This window comes from Eurosta solidaginis, chromosome 3 (assembly GCF_040869045.1).
Source record: "Eurosta solidaginis isolate ZX-2024a chromosome 3, ASM4086904v1, whole genome shotgun sequence".
NCBI lineage: Eukaryota > Metazoa > Arthropoda > Insecta > Diptera > Tephritidae > Eurosta > Eurosta solidaginis.
Genome location: NC_090321.1, coordinates 10,909,307 through 10,929,563, shown reverse-complemented (window position 1 = coordinate 10,929,563; position 20,257 = coordinate 10,909,307). Strand labels below are relative to the sequence as shown.

The following is a 20,257-nucleotide window of genomic DNA, read 5'->3' as shown; positions in this document are numbered from 1 at the left end:
GTATCCTACTTTTCCCAAACATTTATATTGCAAAAACTTAAGTTAACATCAAGAAAAAATATTTTTTATTGCCAACATAGCTTAAATTCAACTCGTTTTGAATAAAATAAAAATTATTCATCATCTATTATAGATATAAATAGGCAAGCTGAAATTTTCGCGTCCTTTTTACGGCCTAACTATAATTCTAAGGTTAACAACTATATCTGCATCGTAGGAGTGCGGGTTCAAATTCCACTCCCGGGAGAAAAGGTTTTGAAGAGATTTACAAGGTATAATCGAAACAGCTGTCGCCTCACGTTGTTTAAATTTTTTCCAAATTATTAAGCTAAAATATTAATTTAAAAATTTTTCCAATACATAAGCCAACATGGCATGTGACTATATCGTGACGCTGTGTGTGCAAGCTCAAAAGCAATCACCCTTATTGTCATTAGCCATCATCCGGTGGCAAAAAGCTTTAGCCATATAAATAATTTTGTACGTAAATGCAACAACAACGAAAGATAGAAGTCTGGTTCAATTTGTGAGCCAGATAATTTGTTAATTACTTCTTTTTAGTTTGGCAACGCTGACTTTAATAAACCTACTTTTTCAAAAATAGATATCGCTGCTTAGCCTTTCGCCGTATGAGTTAAATGAAAAACAGCGGCGACATCTGCCTATCACATTTCACGTGTACGAAAATTTCACGACATCTGCTTCTCAAGTCTCTCAATGATCCAGAGCATTCCCGTGAGAATTGAGCGTGAGCCGAAGCTGGATGACGGCAATTGTCGTCGTCTGCACTGAACGACGACGACGTTTTAAATTCGGTGTTGCCATCGTCGTTTTCGATAACTATTGACGACTATAGACACATGTTTGGTATTGGCTAAGCAAATTTGCTTTCGTCGTCGCCCTCACACGACGCCATTTTTGTCGACGCTGTTTTTACTGACGACAAGGAAAATTGGTAAGTGAAACATTTATTTTTTAATTAATTAAATATACAAACATGTAATGTGCATTGTTATTTTAGACATTCAAAAGGAAAATAACGAGTGCGCAACAATTCGAGGTTCTTGTAGCAGGGCTAGAAAAAATCGGAGTTATTTCTGATTTTTTTTTCTATTGAGTCTAAGCTCCTCTTTATTATTTTTGTCACTAGAGCTCGCACTACTGTCATAATAAAACATTTTTGTAAAATCTTGAAATGAAATATTTAAACAAATCTTATCCAGAAAAGGCAGAGTTGGTATATTTTCCTTTCGTTTTATCGATAAATTGTCGTCGTCGTCTCAACAAGCTCAGCCAATACCGATTTGGTATCGAACTGATACGATGTGACGTCGATACGATGTGACGTCGACTGAAAAACGACGACGATGTCGACGACGACAATGACAATGAGGGTGAATACCTTTCTTGTATGCTTAAAATAAAATAATTTTCTTAGTAAGAGGTGAGTGTTTTGCTTTTGTTAAACACAAACGCCCCACATTTAACTTAAAGTGTCAGATGAAAGAAAGTTCTCATTTATTGGAAATACAGAGCCAGCCAGATACAGTAAACATGATCAAATGTCCAATTTTCATTACTGATAAATATGGAAGCACGTTATAACACATTATTGGGGTGTTTTATATGAAAATATTGTTCCAAACAAATAATATAATAAAAAAACATAACATTAGATAAGGTAAAATAAACAAAATAAAAATGTTTGTAAATTGTCGAGCTCGAGGCCATACAATCAGCCCAATTCTGCATTTCGACTTGGATTGGAATTTTTTCGATTTGGCAATTTTGGTATTCTGTGTTCCAATCTCTTTCGATCCAACTTCGAATCGTTCGATTTTTTGTATTCTGCATTTCGATCGTAGTTCCGTTTTTCTAAGTTGCAAATTAGTTGGCGGAAAAATATTTTCTTTTTATTTTTTTATTAATTTATAACAGAATTTTAACAAAAATGTAAGTAAAACTTGTTAAGAAACATATAAGGCTTGATGATGATTGTTTTTTCTATGTGTCCAGGTCAAAAACAACATGTCCTTGGACGTATTTGCCCCGCAAAAGTATCTTACACATACTTGAAATGCATCCTTGTTAAGTCGAAAGTTTTTTTTGAACCTAAATAAGAAAATAAGTCATTAAACTTTACCACTTTTAAGTTCAATTTCTTACAATTCGTCCCTCATCTCAAATGGATTACACAAATCTCGCAATATTTGCCTTTCCATTCTCGGCTGGCCATTTTCGTATGCGTTGCTTTCCAACTCCATAAATAATGCCGCGGCTATTGATTCCATTATAATAGACAGCTATAATTTGTGTCTGTTCTTGGGTCCAGTTATATGCCAAAGCAAGCTGTCGGCGTAGAGGAAGATGAAGCGAAAACGTAAACAATCCTTACGGAAAGAATAAATAAACCTTTATAAAGTATTTTAGGCCAGTGCAATGAAATTAGCATCCTTAAAATTCAGAAAATGTCAACTATATTCATGCAGGAATCCGTTTTAACCAAACTTGTTCGCCACGGCAGGGAATCGGCCAAAAGAACGACAAAAACACACTTACAATTATGAAACCACTTCACTCAAAAAATATAACACTGCGGCAATATATTCTATTACTTTTTTTTGTACAAAATGGCGTGGGTAATAAAATATAAACGTTTTTCAGTCTTTTTTTACAAATTTTCTTTAATTTATTTTGTTCCAATGTTCACACATTCCGTACCAACAGCTGATTTCGAAAAATCATTTGCTCTTCCTCTTCTCTTTACGATTCCGTCGTCATGCAGAATACCAAACTTCGATTAAAGCGGAGCGTAGAACGGGAACGTAATCGAAATGCAGAATAGGGGTGAATATTAAATAACACACAAAGAAAACTTTTTATTTGCATATGTTATATGTATATTGTCGTTTTTTTATTTATCGATATTTCGACTTCAATTAGAAGTCATCTTCAGGAATCGTTGGTTGTACCAGATCGATCCTGAAGATGTCTTCTAATTGAAGTCGAAATATCGATAAATAAAAAAACGACAATATATAACATATACAAATAAAAAGTTTTCTTTGTGTGTTATTTAATATTGTATAGCCTCGAGCTCGACAATTTACAAACATTTTTACAAACTAAAGGCCAAAAAACCAACAAAAAATAAACAAAATAAATTAAAATTAAATATTATAAAATGACATAAAACAAACTAAAAACTTGAATGAAAAGAAAAAAATAAAAATAATTGAAATAAAATAAGATGAAACAAAATTATAATGTAAAATAAAATATTTGTATGAGTTAATCGGGGATTGCCGTTATTACTCTTAAATGTATGAAAACATTTATTTGAAGCAATTTTTAATTTTATAATTTATTTAATAATTTGGGAAAAATTTAAACAACGTGACATCAGGACGGACAAGGCGACAGCTGTTTCGATTATACCTTGTAAATCTCTTCAAAGCCTTTCATACTCCCGGGAGAAAAGGAAGAAAAGAGAAAAATAAAAAAATTATAGTAAAATAAAACAAAATAAAAAGTTAAATAAATTAAATAAAAATAAAAAAAGTAAAATCAATAAAATAAAAATAGTAAAGAAAGAAAAGAAGGGAAAGGAAAGCAAAGGAAAAGAAAGTGTGTGGGGGAAATGAAATGAATTGAAGGGAAGGAAAAAAGGAAAGGAAAATAAACAAAAAGAGGAAAAGGAAAGGAAAAGAAAGAAAGAAAAAGGAATGACGATGGTATGTAATTGTTCTACTTATGTGGTGTAATCAGTGACCACTGCAGTGGTTGAATTTCAACTTTAGTTCATGTAATTTGCCAAAATGCCATTTCTCTCAAAAAAATCTTTATTTTGGTTACACCATACCTGTATACTGATACCGAGAATGGTAGCTGTTTTCAATGGAGGCCTCGGCGGCTAGAGCCGGAATCACGATAAGGAATTTTTTAAAACTAATCTCATAACATACTGTTAAAAACACGCACTCAGCACCTAGCCACTTGGTTGTGTACAATTTTATTTTAAATTTTTTGACGGTTTTATAGAGCACAAAAAAGGTCCTTCTAGTGGTGTATATAATAGTTAACGAAACTCTTGGTATTTGTGCGAATTTTCCCAACAACAAACTTTGGCGTTGTTTTATAAAAGTTTTTATAATTTCATAGCGACATTCGGTCAATGTGCCCGCTAGGCAATTTAGAACCAAAATTTGAAAACAGGCTCTAGTTGCACTTGGTAATAAACTGTACGTTGAAGAGAATTGAAGAATACTCTACTCTATAAAATAAAATATTATTTAACAACAAAGCCATAGTTTAAGAAATATTTCAACAAAATTTTAGTCTGTTGCACAAGTACGGGCATATATCAAAATTTTTCTTAACTACCATTTACTTATACTGTTAAATATGACTAAATTTCTTTTCTATAAAACCGATAAGAAATCAGCAACAGGATGATGAGTGCGCCTGTCGTAAGAGACGACTAAAATACTAGATTCAAGGGGCTGTGTAGCGTATCCCTTTCATGTTGCCAGCGCAATATATAGCTTCTCCAAACCCAATTGTCAACCTCACCTAACCGCGGCGAATCCTGTTTCACTAACAGACGAGGCTCTGGAGGCTTCGTTCGATACACATAACGTACATTTAATTAGAACTAAAGTGTGGAATAAATGTTGACCCCCGCTTTTAAATACGCCCTGAAAGATTAATACCTCTCATTGCTCAAAAATCACAGAATGGTTAGTTCGACCGCTTGTTGTACAACAGCGACTGTTGTATGCTAAAAATTGGTTAATTTGCATCCTGTTGCATGAACCTGTTGAAGAACCTCTCATAGTTGTTGTTGTTGTTGTTGTTGTTGTAGCGATAAGGACACTCCCCGAAGGCCTTCGGGAGTGTTATCGAGTTGATGGTCCTTTGCCGGATGCAGATCCGGTACGTTCCAGTACCAAGCCCTACCACCTCGGGAACGATTTGTTACGACCACATGCGCCCTAGGCCATCCAGCCCTTCCATCCCCTAGATCCATGAGGATTTCGGGGTCGCCAGAGCCTCGGCTGTTAATGAAACAGGATTCGCCACGGACAGGTGAGGTTGACAATTGGGTTTGGAGAAGCTATGTATTGCGCTGGCAACCTGAAAGGGCTGCGCTACACAAACCCCTTGAATACGGTATTTTAGTCGCCTCTTACGACATGCATACCTACCGCGGGTATATTCCAACCCCCTAACACACTGGGGGAACCTCTCATAGTATTTTGTGTTAATGCATGTCTTTAATGCAGAGACATGGGCTTGTTCAAATTTTGCTTATGTTGAGATATAAACGAAATCTGGCGGTACATACGCCAATATATCTCGGAAATTCTCTTTACATTGAAGCCCCATGTTATTGTCGTTGTATCGATAATGACACTTCCCGAAGCTTCTGGGGAGTGTTATCGATATTGATCGTTCTTTGTCGGATATAGATCCAGTACGTTCCGGTAACAAGCACCATAAAGGTACAAGCCCGACTATCTCGGACGCGTTTTAATATAAACACATTGAGCCTTCTAGGCCATCCTGCCTCCAACCCCCTTCTTCAATGAGAACAAAGCCTCGCCTGATAACGATAGAGGATTCGGCACGAGTATTTGAGGTTGACCATTGGGTTAGGGAAGCTATAAATTGCGCTGGCAAACCCTTGAATAACATTGCAGCTCTCATCATCAGCTTTCATTATTGGCGGGACTTGCTGCTGCGCATTTAAGTGCCAATTAGTGATGATGAAAGTGATATGGAGTTAGTAGGTTTTCATATTTTTTTTTGCCTTATGATGTACATATGAATAAAATTATGAACATTTCCTTTACACGCATATTTAGCATAGGTGGGCAGTTAGCATTGCCATTAAATGTTCATTAGATAAATTAAAATTTGGATTCTGAATGAAAAGCAGAAGTAAAAACCATGTTTTTTACATGTATGTACATCTACATTTGCGGGTAAAAAACGCTTAACATCACTTATATAATATTTAGGAGACCCATCTAGCGGCGGCCACCGTGGTGTGATGGTAGCGTGCTCCGCCTACCACACCGGGCAAAGCAACATCAAAAATTTTAGAAATAAGGTTTTTAAATTAGAAGAAAATTTTTCTAAGCGGGGTCGCCCCTCTGCAGTGTTTGGCAAGCGCTCCGGGTGTATTTCTGCCATGCAGATGCCGTTCGGAGTCGGCATAAAACATGTAGGTCCCGTCCGGCCAATTTGTAGGGAAAATCAAGAGGAGCACGACGCAAATTGGAAGAGAAGCTCGGCCTTAGATCTCTTCGGAGGTTATCGCGCCTTACATTTATTTTTTATTTTACATCTAGCGGAAGACTCGCGGCAGTGGTGAAATATCTCGCTATAAAAAGGGTTGTGCTTAATAGCGGAGACACGCACCTCTGTTGGTCATAGTGAAAAAAAAAAATGTGAGTTTCAACTTGAGCGGTGGTAGTGTCTAGCGACTTTTTTTCTATAGCTGATTAACGTCAACCGAACAAAAATTGGAAAGGGAGAAGTGAAATAACCCACAAGGATTTTTTATTTAGAATACGAGGAATGGGAGAAGAGAAAAAACTCGCAACGAATTTTTGTTTAGAATTTTGCTGAATAAAAAACGTATGAAAAATTTGTATCATAATGTTGACTTCAATTTGTCGCAACATGATTTCTTCATTTGTTGTTACTACTAGCTTACTCAAGGCGTTCACTAGGGTAGGCACTTTGTCGATGGTGTGATAGCTTAGCCGAACTCCATAGCGTCCGACTATGTGTATAAGACCTTACGAGATTCCCATGTACGCCGTTCTATCTAAATATATGGTGGGCGGCGGGATATCGGTGACCAAGATTTGTGGCTCTTATCCCCGATACCTTGTGTTGATAGCAAGATGGAGAGAGGAATAATAGAGCCATAAGCAAGAACAGACAAAAGCGCTACAAGCGATGGGTTGGACTCTGGGAGTTATGGAACGGCAGGTGAGTCCTATCGGAAAAGAAGAGTGGCGAAGGGTACGGACCACAAGAATAAGGAGAGCCCTCCCACAGCACCGTACATTGTCAAGCGCTTAGAAGCAGTGGTCGACGCAACAAACCTGTAGAGTGAACGCTTGGCATGGGCCCAGAGGTGATGCAAGTAGGCTGAACGCAGATTAAGGTCAAGCACGATCCTTTGCTGTAACTTTAAATGCTTTCAATGAACAACAACATTTCTAACGCTGTGAACTGTTTAAAATAACTCGAGGTTATCCCGGTCTTTGGGAGTTTTAACGAAGAAGAGAAGTAAAATTAAAGCTTAATAAGCAAAGTGGCAAGATTAAACTCTGGGAGTTATGGAACGGCAGGTGAGTCCTATTGGAAAAGAAGAGTGGCGAAGGGTACGGACCACAAGAATAAGGAGAGCTCTCCCACAGCACCGTACATTGTCAAGCGTTTAGAAGCAGTGGTCGACGCAACAAACCTGTAGAGTGAGCGCTTGGCATGGGCCCAGAGGTGATGCAAGTAGGCTGAACGCAGATTAAGGTCAAGCACGATCCTTTGCTGTGACTTTAAATGCTTTCAATGAACAACAACATTTCTAACGCTGTGAACTGTTTAAAATAACTCGAGGTTATCCCGGTCTTTGGGAGTTTTAACGAAGAAGAGAAGTAAAATTAAAGCTTAATAAGCAAAGTGGCAAGATTAAACTCTGGGAGTTATGGAACGGCAGGTGAGTCCTATTGGAAAAGAAGAGTGGCGAAGGGTACGGACCACAAGAATAAGGAGAGCTCTCCCACAGCACCGTACATTGTCAAGCGTTTAGAAGCAGTGGTCGACGCAACAAACCTGTAGAGTGAGCGCTTGGCATGGGCCCAGAGGTGATGCAAGTAGGCTGAACGCAGATTAAGGTCAAGCACGATCCTTTGCTGTGACTTTAAATGCTTTCAATGAACAACAACATTTCTAACGCTGTGAACTGTTTAAAATAACTCGAGGTTATCCCGGTCTTTGGGAGTTTTAACGAAGATGAGAAGTAAAATTAAAGCTTAATAAGCAAAGTGGCAAGATTAAACTCTGGGAGTTATGGAACGGCAGGTGAGTCCTATCGGAAAAGAAGAGTGGCGAAGGGTACGGACCACAAGAATAAGGAGAGCCTTCCCACAGCACCGTACATTGTCAAGCGCTTAGAAGCAGTGGTCGACGCAACTAACCTGTAGAGTGAGCGCTTGGCATGGGCCCAGAGGTGATGCAAGTAGGCTGAACGCAGATTAAGGTCAAGCACGATCCTTTGCTGTGACTTTAAATGCTTCCAATGAACAACAACATTTCTAACGCTGTGAACTGTTTAAAATAACTCGAGGTTATCCCGGTCTTTGGGAGTTTTAACGAAGATGAGAAGTAAAATTAAAGCTTAATAAGCAAAGTGGCAAGATTAAATTGACCTCACTTTTGCCTGAAGTTTAAACTCGCACTGAAAAAACTTGCATTAAAATTAAATTAAATTTTTAATTTAAAAATTGTATGGTATTCACGTACAAGTAAAGCAATTAACATACACGTTTTGTCTTTAATATTATCTCAGTTTTACAAGCAGTTGCATGCTTGCTTCAGCCAGTCTGAAAAAGTTTTATCACCCGGGAACATGAAGATTAGGGGATACACCTTAACTTATAAAGCTACAGCTAAAATTTTATAGGAACATCTTTAAAAGCATGATTTAAAAAAACGGGTAAGGCAACTGCACACCGAAAAATACAAGATCGACCTTATTCCTACAGAGTATCGAAAAAATTGAGAATGTTACGCCCAAGGATGCAAGGTTTTAAGCCACGCATAGTGGTCGGTTCCATAGGCCAAAAATTAAAAAAACCAAAGTGAAAAGTTTGTCATCAAATGTGTCGTTAGTATCTCTTATTAGAATAGCCTTTTGAAAGGTATATTTGTTTTTGTTGTGTTCGAACTGTACTCTTTAAGAATAGCTTCAGAAGTGAGGTTATGGTATTATTGTGTTTTTGCAGTGTGAACAAGTTAAAAATAAAGTGCAAGTTTAAGCTATTTAAAAATACATAAAATATCATTGTATTGAAATAAATAAAAATGAATATTTAAGTCAAAGGTATTTACTCCATTTTGAAATAATTTTAGTTTCTTTAGCTTCTTGTGTTTTTTTTGTTATTTAAAATTTCACCAGTGCCTATATATATCTTATTATTAACCACTTCTGCCACTATGTTTTGCGACAGTTTTCTGATAGCGTCACACTGATAAATTATTGCCGTATGTTATATGTGCTCACATGTAACATACGACATTATTTTATCTAGTCGACGATATGCAAATGTAAACTTTTGTGTGTGCTTGTTTTTTTGTTATTGTTATGTATGCAAGATCTTTTAATAACTTTAATTTCTTAATTTAATCCTATTAAACATTGTATTTGCGATAGGCACTTACCACTTTTCCCCCCACATCTACTTACTTTTTATATGCATGCGGTGAAAGTGGGTGGTTGTGGGTCGGTATAAAGGTATCACCCGCACCAATTTTATGAAAAAATAATTCTCACATATTTGTAAACCCGTGACCAAAATTTCATGTTGATATCTCTTCTGGAAGTATTTTTAGCCACCAACTCCGTATAAGACCCACCACTGTGTCACGGTCACATTTCAGTCACAAAGAAAAGCGCGACCTGATAACCAATGTCCGGGAGTGCTGTCATCTTAAACGGAGGCAGCGATGAAGCACCTAGAGAAGATGATAATAATGCACTCATGCTACTACAAGATTTTTCATTGTACTTCGTGGCTGCCAATGTGCAAAATATGCACTCAAAATAAACACTCAAAAAACTTCTTCAGAACCTAAAAATTGGAGGGATTTTTGCAATAGACAATAGCAATTTTTTCTCCCCCGTTAGTAAAATGCTCTAAATATTTAATGCAATCTGCCCATGTGTTTTTGTGTAATAATGATGGGGACAAAAACTCATGTTGACCTATAATATTCCCGTACACGCAAAATATATTCATTTGCGTATAATTTGTAAAATGTATATTTCAAAATAATGAAGCTAAATACATTCAGCTGCTAGCATGTATGTATGTATGTGTGTTTCTACGCTTATGCAGATACACTTACCCATGCTTGCATATACGCACATACATACTATAACCCCTGCAAGAACATTGACGGTCATTTGACTTTAAAGGTAAGTCGGTGTCATTGTTTAAGGTTAGGTTAGGTTAACCGGCCGAGCCGTAACAACCTCAAATATACTGAATGTGCCCATGGTGTTAACAAACGTTTGGGCGAGTTTTATGTCATAAAATAGCTCTGCCCTCATAATGGGATAGGTAAGGTCGAACTGACCGGTCAATAAAGACCTCAAACAGACTGAATGTGTTCATAGTTTTACCAGAATTTGTTTAACGACTGAAAGGAAAATCCTAAATTAGGTACCAAGAGGACGTAGGTTAAGTTATGGAATAACTACGTCCCTTTGGAAAATACTAGATGATTTCTAGGTCCTAGCTTAATTGCTGCCTCGAGATCTGGCAACTCAGCCATCCCTAGTAGCTGGAGCCTTCACCTCGCGAGCGCAGGACATGAACACAAAACGTTTTCAACCGTTTCCTCCTGAAGCTCGCACTACCTACGTCTGCCGTTATTGACGAGGTCTAATTTATAAGCATGTGACACCAGGAGGCAATGCCCAGTTGGCATGCCCATCGTGAGCCTTAAGTATTCTTTGTTTACAGATATGAACAGCTTTGTAACTTTGCACATGATCTTCGAAATTTTGCAGGCCCGCGCTTCTATCTACGCCTCTCCTGCTTAATGGATTATATGCAACTCCTGCCTCCTTTTGACTTCTTCCAAGCGGATTGGGATATCTACCGTCGATTCATCGAGTACTGCACTCTATTTTACCAACTCATCGTTCTTTTCGTTACCACCTATTCCTTTGTGATTGTAAATCCTATATAGGTGTATGGTCCAGCCTGACCGAAGTCTCTCCAATGCTTCTTTGCAATCCAGGACACTTCTTGTGATGAGGTACTGTGTGAGATTATTGCCTTAATCGCCGCCTGACTATCAACATATATATTGATGCGACTGCAACTTAAGCTCCCTTTCTCTAGAGCTTCCGCTGCTTTCTTTACGGATTTAATTTCCTTATGAAAGACACTGAAGTGTTCTGGCATCCTGTTGGATCTATTTATTTCTAGATCGACACAGTAAACAGCAGACCCGATCCCTTCCTTTTGGAATCATCGGTATACACGTATAAAGTGTGTTCTGCCGTTTCCGCACACCTTGCGCCAACACACCGACTCTATTGTGTTCCCAAGATCTCTTTCGAAATTCAGGCATTGGACCATGTAGCCCGTTTGCTCTATATATGTGGCTACCTCCATACGGTCTGCACTCAAGCTGCCCAGAGGCCTTAAGCCTTGTTGTTGTTGTTGATAACGCTATATTTTGGCCATTGCGTCTGGAGTTGGGATGTGCAGAACTGCATGCAATGCTGTTGTCGGGTAAGTTATCAGGGCTACCAAGCTTTTTGGTATACATATTTTTTTGTGTGGCTGTTCAACAAACTACCGAATAGTAAAATATGGGCTTGACAACTGTTATAAAATACTCAATGAGAGAGAGTTTGGGCTATAGTTCCCACGAGTGCCTAGTATCCTCTTGTATGCATACAGTGTCATGGAGGCTTTCTTCGTTCTCTCTTCCAAATGAAGTTTTCACTACAACGTACTATCTAGTATAACTCCTAAATATTTTGATATGTACTTTTCTTGAAGGGCTACCCCTCCTAGCTTAGGCTTAGTCCGCTTAGGGACCTTATATTTTTTTTGCATTGGTGGTTAACCCGACTCCAGATGTTCACCCGGAAGCGCCAGATCAAGCAGAGAGCTGATTGTTGGTAGACATCTGCCGCTTATGATGACTGAAAAGTATTCTGCATACATCGTGAGTTTGACTAGTCCTCTTTCGAGCCATGGTAACTACTAAAAGCCTTCTGAGGCCTGAACTAATTTTTGTTTCGGAATGTGATAGCTGTGGCGCTCCTTTTAGCTGAAGCCATATGCAATAATTCCCTCCTTTTTATCTCTATATCCCGCAATGAATTCTTGCAATTTACCGTTTCTTGCAGGGACACAAGTACCTTTACATCTATTGTATTGTATAATTGCGTTAATATTATGATTTTTTTGTTAATAACTTAGAACTTTATTCGCTATCCATCATCGGGAATGGTTTTAGTATTGCAACATATTTCAGAGCTTAAACATTAAATTAGTTTCGGTTTGTGCAGTGAAATAATAAATACAAGCATATACATATGTATGTATGTACAAAAATACATACATACCCATTAATACCTATATTTTTGTTGTACTAAAAGTAATTAAGTTATACAACATACATACGATGCTCGCCGATTTCAAAAACAAGATCCATCGGCTTTTGAGGCCTATATTACTGTATTGGCAATTATTTTACGTGAATGGCTTACGTCCAACTATAATGCTCGATCAGGGGCCTATCATGGGGGTTCGTATTCATTCATAATTACAGACAAATGTATAATTCAATAAATTTTTTTCTATTCACTTGTTTTTGATCATATAGTTGAAAATATTTCCAGATTCCTCTCGGGCCGCTGTAAGCGCATATCTAGGTGTTCCATATGCACAACCACCAGTCGCTGATCTACGCTTTGCGGTATGGAATAGAACATGAGATCTATTATATTGAAATTTAAGTTCTTATTTATCATTATTCATCATTCGTACCTAAGCGATTGTTGCCGTTTGGCAACACGTTACGAGATCTATCCCTGCTTCGCAATAACTGAGCCAATCGGGAGCACCAAGAGAGATGAAGTCTTCCTCCACCTGCCATCCCTCAACTTAGTGAATGTCTCCCTCTTCCTTTGATTAAAATACTCTCCTGGTCGTAGCGTCTTTGTCTATTCGTATAACATGACTTAGCCCGCGAAGCCTTTCGGCTTTCATTCATTTCACCATCTTCAATTCTGCGTAAAGCTTACACAGCTCATCATAATACCTTCTTCGATACTGGCAAAACTATTCACTCACACACACTCCAAGAGCAATCTCATCTTCTCTCGGACACAGTGCATGGTTTCATGTCATGCATCAGTAGAGGTCTGATTAGGGGATTTAAGGGGCTGTTAAGCTTTATAGGTTCACAGCTTATTCAAGGCCATTGTGAACCTGAATACTGATAAGTTACTTGATCGCACCGAATCTTTATCCGACATATCAGCATCAACACCAATAACACTCCCAAAATCTTCGACCGTTTATTTTTCGTTAAAACAACACAGATATGATAAGCAACTTTAAGAGCTTGATTTTTGTTGGTCGCGAGAAGACTTACCTCTTCATATTGCCGATTCAGTCCAAAATAGCACTTGTTTGCATGAGTTATGCTAAATTGGACTTCTAAGCTGACATTGTTCTTGCTGTTAATGCTGCTTCCCAGATATACGAGCTCCTTCACAGTTTCGAATGCATATTCGTCAACACGACGTGGCTGCCAAGGCTCATATGGGTCAATTCTCTCTTGGACGACAGCATATTGCTTGTTTGCCAGTTACCGCCTCTTTGTCCAGTCAGAGAAGGCAGAACCTATGTCGCGTTTGTTAAGGCCAATAATATAAAAAATCGATTCACACGCAAACAAGTAATTTCTCGATAAGGTCGCTCTATGTCTTCCAGTAATGTGCAATGGTTAACTGTATCAAAAGCTTTTGAAAGGGTCTAGAGCTACAAGTACTGTCCTTTATTTGGGTGTCAATGGCGTTTAGCGCGTTCGTAGTGCTATGCAGTTTTCGGAAGTCATGCTGATGACTGGTTAGATTTGTGGTAAATTCAGGGAGCAGTAAGGGTTCCAGTTTCTTCACTACTGGCGACAAGAAAGATATCGGCGATATGACTCTCCTTATTTAGCTGGTATCAGAGTGTGCGGGCATTTGTACAAATCCGACAACAATATCATCAAAAGCGGTAAATTTTTTTTCAGTGTGCTTTATCGGACAAGGACTTTCCGGCTGACCAAAGCTTAGCATAGCCGACAGAGAGGCTGCAATTTGTAAGATGTTCATTCCTTTGCGCCTGCTCTCATCGTCTCTTGTAGCCCAATAATGCGGGAAAGTGACTTTTATAAAAATCGACGATCCCTGTGATCTTTTCATTTAAGTTATTGGAATTCAGTCGCAGTTCTACTGACGTCAAAGTCGCCAGCCTGGAGGCCGAAGCCGGGTGAGTGTGGTTTTGACGATAAAAGGCAAGTAAGCGTGTGCTGTCGTGGCTCTGGAGCAGGATGCCCAAGGCAAGTGCCGTGGTGTTATTGGATGAGCAGCTATGCAGTACAGTGCAATAAAAGGAACAGCTAGGATAATGGGAGTTCAATCGAGGCTTAATCTTCACTAGGCCATAAACATATATATTATAAACTGGTATACGGTGAACAAGGTTACCGAGACCAGAAGTTCTTCACGTATGTTCGTGTCCGAAAGAGGAGGGGAAAACGGAGGTAGGAGATTGTAGTTGGGGGGAATGTAGTGGTTGTGGGTAACAATCGTGTGAGCTGAAGGCGCCGTTCGCCACGAACAACAGCGTGTACTTGTTGTGGCGTGCTGCATTTCTGCCAGAAGGTAATGAAGGTACACTTAGGCGCGCGCCGCCTGCCATCGTTGGATGAGAGCTGTAAGGGGCCACAAAAGGTTTGGAGATTTTACGAAGTGATTTCATCCATCCCAAAACAACCATTCGTGCAACTCTACTTTCCAAAGAGGCACACTGGCAAAAGTGTGCCAATCCTATATACATATATTCTCTACAGGCACCTCAAAAATATTTCCTTGAACTAGGGTTAGCTTCAACACCTTCCCGGAGCAAGAGAGAGTATGGAGCACTCTAGCTGGAAAGAGCTAAAATAACACCGGCCACTGTGGGAAGTGATAATTGGCATGAGGCATATTTGTTTCGATATACCTAACACACTTATACATTTAATTTTCATTGATATATCATATTTTATTATTAAACTGTTTAATATTTTTATTTTTTTATTTTACGAATAAAGCCGCCTTTACCTCATAAAGGCTGGAATCGGACGTTATTGGCAATGAATATGCGTCCCCTTTGTCCACAACCTTCAAACACTGTATATCATGAAACTGCAGATGGAAGTTTGCCCAGAGAGATAGCGACAAATGAAGACTGCTTATATTTGAATATTTGGGTATCTGAGGTATTTAAATATAATTTATTGCCATGAAAAGTGTGATAACAGTTAGTGTTTTTGTTTTTTTACTTTTCAGTCGAGAAATACTCAGAATAAACCAGTTTTGGTATTAATCAGTGGAGAAGATATGATTTATGATTGGTCGCAAAATCGTTTATCAGGCGTTGACCTTGCGCTCGATGATATTGTGGTGGTCTCAATACAATATCGCAGTAATATTTTTGGCTGGATAGCCATAGAAAATGGCAATATTTCTGGAAATTTTGGTCTACAAGATCAACGATTGGCTTTATTTTGGATACAAAACAATATTAAACATTTCGGTGGTGATGCGAACCGAATTACACTGTTGGGACATGGTACAACTGGTGGTCCATGCGTTTTAGCGCATGCTCTTATAAAACCAAATAATAATAAGAAACTATTTGCTAAGATAGTAATCATGTCTAGTGGAGATATGTCAGAGTATTTAAAAACAACGGAAGAAGTACTGACAGCTTCAAATATTTTAGTGGCCAAACTTGGTTGCCAGTTCGAAACGCCAAATGCCCAACTTATACGATGTTTAAAGTTGAAAAGCGTTAGTGATCTATTAAATGCATTTGAAAGCATTTATGAGCATGGCAATGGCAGCCTTCGTATTGGCCCTATCTTAACAAAGCCTTTATATGACTTGTTTAGAAGTCAAACCGATATATTATTACCTCCTATACTTATTGGCATCACTTCTAATGAAGGTGCGTTCATGGACCAGAGGTGGATAAATTTAGCACGTGAAAGCTACCAATCGCTTCGTGACTATGTGGATTATACTGTGATACCACGCATTTTACGAAAATTTGATAAGCAACACAGAGATAAAGTACAGTACGCGCTCAAATGGTTTTATTTTAGTAAAGGGTATGACAATAGCGTAAAGCATTTATTGTACACACTGCAACGTCTCATATCCGAATATTTTTTCGAATTGCCTTTTTACCGTATAATTAATATCTTAAGTTCTACAACTTCGGTTAGCGCCACGACTGTCTTTGCATACATATTTGATAGCTCAAATACCATGGACATAAGGGGGAAAGTAAATTATTTTGGAGGCGCTTCTCATACATCTGATTTACTTTTCTTTTTGGGTACCAGCATGTTTCAGCAAATAGCTAGAAGACGTTTAACAACGGAGGAGGAACGCAAAATGCGTAGATTGCAAGAAGCTATATTAAATTTTATAACGTCCATACATAATCACGATTTCAATTCTCACCCATGGTTGCCATATTCGAAAGTGGATCAATTCATATATTTTATAGGTGAAGAAGATAAAAATATTCCCATGGAAATGAGCGAAAACTATTTTTCTGATTTTCATAAAAATGCATTTAAAATTGACGAAATGTTAAAAAAAGAAAATAGCGATTTTTCGATAAAGAATACGAATAATAAAACATGGCGTGATAATAACCTACAGCGCCAATCGCCGGATAATGAAATCAATTATGGCTATGCGCACCATTTGAATAGAATTTATCAATTTTGGGAAACGTTTATTCCGAACATACCAATCTACAACTTCAATGATGATCTTCATGCTCCATTAGGACAACGAAATCAATTAATGGAAGCTGTAGCTGATGCAGCTCGTTACCGTAAAGGATTCTTTGCTCTATTAAGCCTAATTGCAGCGCTTTTGAGCATTTTGGCCCTCTGCATGTATTTCTTGCATCGTGATCACATGCGTAAGAGGAGTCATTCCTCGTTGTTTCAATTATGACACAAATGGTTTCAGAAGCCAATCTGGTTACAAACAAAGCTTTCTAAAATCCGAGGAAACTCTAATGATACCAAGTCTGCAAATTTTTTTTTTAGTAAACAAAATTCAGGCGTAAAAAACATCATTGAAGATAGTCGAGAAAGTAGTAATTATGGTATGGATAAATATACAAAGCATGACGTTTTGAAAGGTAGCAATCAAAGCAACAATCATACTAAATATGCAGTAAAACATTGGCAATATGAATTGACTTGCGATACATTTTAAAATCCAATTTGTTTTTCTATTTTTTATACTAATTTGCAAAAACAAATTAGTTCTTTTATTTCATATTAATTTAATTTAATTTAATTTTAATTCTTTTTAATTTATCTTAATTTATTTAATAATTTGTGAAAAATTTAAACAACGTGTCATCAGGACGGACAAGGCGACAGCTGTTTCGATTATACCTTGTAAATCTCTTCAAAGGCTTTTTTCCCGGGAGTGGGAGTCGAACCCGCACTCCTACGATAGTTGAAATGGTTACAACCGCATTCAGCTACGTCATGCCTTAGTTGTTGTAAAGTTTTTCCCAATTGCCTTCTTTTTGCATATTTTAATCTTTTACACATTGCATACTTCGTATGCAATTATGTGTTAAAGCTATGCTTGGTACAGCGGTTTTCAAAGAAACTTTGGTATTTGTTGCTGTTTTTGTTCTATTTATAGAACTACAACGAATTAACCAATTTTGTCTGTTTGTATGATTTAATCGGGGATTACCCGTATTGCTTTTTTAAATGTATGAAAACATTTATTTGAAGCAATTTCTTTATCTTAATTTAGTTTTATTTAGTTCTTTTTTGATTTATTTTTCCTTTATATCATATAAATTTTGTTAACTAACAAAGTAGTGCACACAAATTTTGCAATCAACCAAAACGAATTCAAACACTATTTTTAATATTCGCGTTTGTTTTTGTAAGCACTTTGAATATTAGCAAAAAAATTACACGTTCACTCATACTTGCTGACTTTCGCGCTATACTTTCAATAAAACAACTATGTACACACTATTCGTTCATTTGCTCGCGGGATCAAATCTGTGTTCACATGGATGAGGCCATAGTTAAATACGTGCCTGGCATTTGTTGTGATGTCATTTTTAAATTAATATCTTAACTTCTTTGAAGTTTAATGGCCTGCACTGCTCCTAGAGAAGGCCATCGACGCACATATAACTGCTTATACCAAAGAATTATAGTAGGGCCGTAAAAGGGGCGTAACATTTTCAACTTGCCTATTTGTATAAAGATAATATGAAAATACTTATATAAAGGATATACCAAAATCAGATGTTTTTTGATGTAACGAATTTTTTAAGATGTAGATATGAAAAGTTCGTTTTCTCCGACTAGTGTGATAAACCAATGAAGACCATATTATGAGGCCGGCTTACAATAGCCGTGTTTTTTAACATACGTATATCCGTTTACGCTTAAACTTTATATGGACTGCTAAGCGACAAACTTTAAATACACCTCTGAAATTGCTGCGCATAAATTTTGTCCTACTAAATTTCAATACGCATTATACTCAGATGTAACTGAAATATGTGTCTTTGTTTCACCCTCTAAATTAATTCTATGTATTCTATGTGTGTCCACAATTCATCGCAACTGATTCAGCTATATGTTATACCCTATGGCCATCAGAGGGTTGTGTCTCCGCTTTTCGGTACACCCTGTTGCTGTAGCTAGTTGTTTAACCACAGCCGATAGATGGGTCTCCTAAGCATTATCTAAGCGCGGATAGGCGTTTTTTTCACGCGCAAACGTAAACGTATACGCGTGTAAAAAAAACAGCACGGCTAATATATGTAGAATGGCTACTTATCGCGCACATATGTATATCTAAAGCCTTGAAATCAAAAAAATCGAGAAAAACCATTTTAGAACATGTGGGAGAGGCAGTAAATTTTTTCTGTTTAAATCTAGGTATAAAGTATGTAATAAAGCATGTTAAATAAAAAATATTAACTAAACGTAAGTTAACACTGCACTTTGTAAGCAAGTGCATATATTTATGTAAATACGTCCATACATGTAAATATATTTCCCGTTTTTAAAGGAAAGTTAAATTAAAAACGTTACACTTAAATATTTTTATTGCAAAAGAAACATGAACTTTGTTTTAATGGTCACGACAGGCATTCTTTATAAAGATCGTAGTGGACTTAGGATTCAAAGCTTCAAACTAAAAACAATTTACTACAAGGTATAATGTTAGTACATGATTATCTAAGGATTTATTTGGATAATTACCCAATGCAACAGCGATTTTGCGAACAAGTAATCTAGTAGCATGTTACTAAAGACTATGAACATTTCCAGTTCAGTGATGAAAAGCTGTGGAGAGTTCAAGTGCTGGTATGAAGTGTTAAGATTTGTACAGGAAAAACTCTGTAGTGTTTTTGGAGCTTGAACAAAGGGCTCGTGTGACTCCTTAATTTTTAAGTTCAAACAAAAAGATACTCAGACGTGCTGGACCGTAAGTACGTCCACTGGAAATGATCTGTACGAGGTTCGTGGTTACTCTAAACAACATAAAATACTTTACCTTGGTAACTACATGTATGTAGGTAGGAGAGCTTAAAATGTATCGTACAAAAACTCATCCAAACGGGTTAGCCCCTTTTCGAGAGAGTAAACAAATACATATAAAAGATAGCGTCAATTTGAAATGTTTCCAAAGGAAGATACCGATATTAGTAAGCCCTATGTTTGTAAATGTTTTTTTTTTTTTTTTTGATTTTGATGTGTAAGCATCTAAGCGTGGTCTTTAAAAGTGGTATGCAATATGGAGCAATATAGAATGTAAGCAAAAGCGTAGTCACTACATTTCAGCCAAATGTGATGCTGAAACAGAAGAAGAGAAGGAAGAAAAAGAGCAGTACAATAACTATTTTGATAATGATGTGGATGGTAATAATTGTGCCCGTAGTTGTCGTCAACGTTGCGAAGCTAAGGCAAGGCAAGGAAAAGAAAGGAGCGTAAGGAAAAGTAAAGGAAAACAGAAATAGAGGGAAGACCGAAATCGAAACCGGACGGAACATTGTTGTTTTTGTAGCGATAAAGATACTCCCCGAAAGCCTTGGGGAGTGTTATCGATGTTGATGGTCCTTTGCCGGATGCAGATCCGGTACGTTCCGGT

At 37.5% G+C, this 20,257-nt stretch overlaps 1 protein-coding gene across 4 annotated transcripts; it reads left to right on the top strand.

Moving 5' to 3' along the window:
- Positions 1-1,463: 1,463 nt before the first annotated feature.
- LOC137246214 (cocaine esterase) lies at positions 1,464-19,224 on the top strand. Of its 4 annotated transcripts, XM_067777307.1 has the most exons (5): positions 9,027-9,121; positions 12,425-12,573; positions 12,652-12,744; positions 15,136-15,303; positions 15,374-19,224. In XM_067777307.1, the coding sequence occupies exons 2-5, from the start codon at positions 12,451-12,453 to the stop codon at positions 17,060-17,062; spliced, it is 2,073 nt and encodes a 690-aa protein (XP_067633408.1). In that variant the 5' UTR covers positions 9,027-9,121; positions 12,425-12,450; the 3' UTR covers positions 17,063-19,224. The 4 variants fall into 4 exon arrangements, with proteins under 4 accessions (XP_067633410.1, XP_067633409.1, XP_067633408.1 ...); XM_067777306.1 differs by lacking the exon at positions 9,027-9,121 and having other exon boundaries at positions 12,328-12,573; XM_067777309.1 differs by lacking the exons at positions 9,027-9,121; positions 12,425-12,573; positions 12,652-12,744 and adding an exon at positions 1,464-1,953.
- The last annotated feature ends 1,033 nt before the right edge of the window (positions 19,225-20,257 follow it).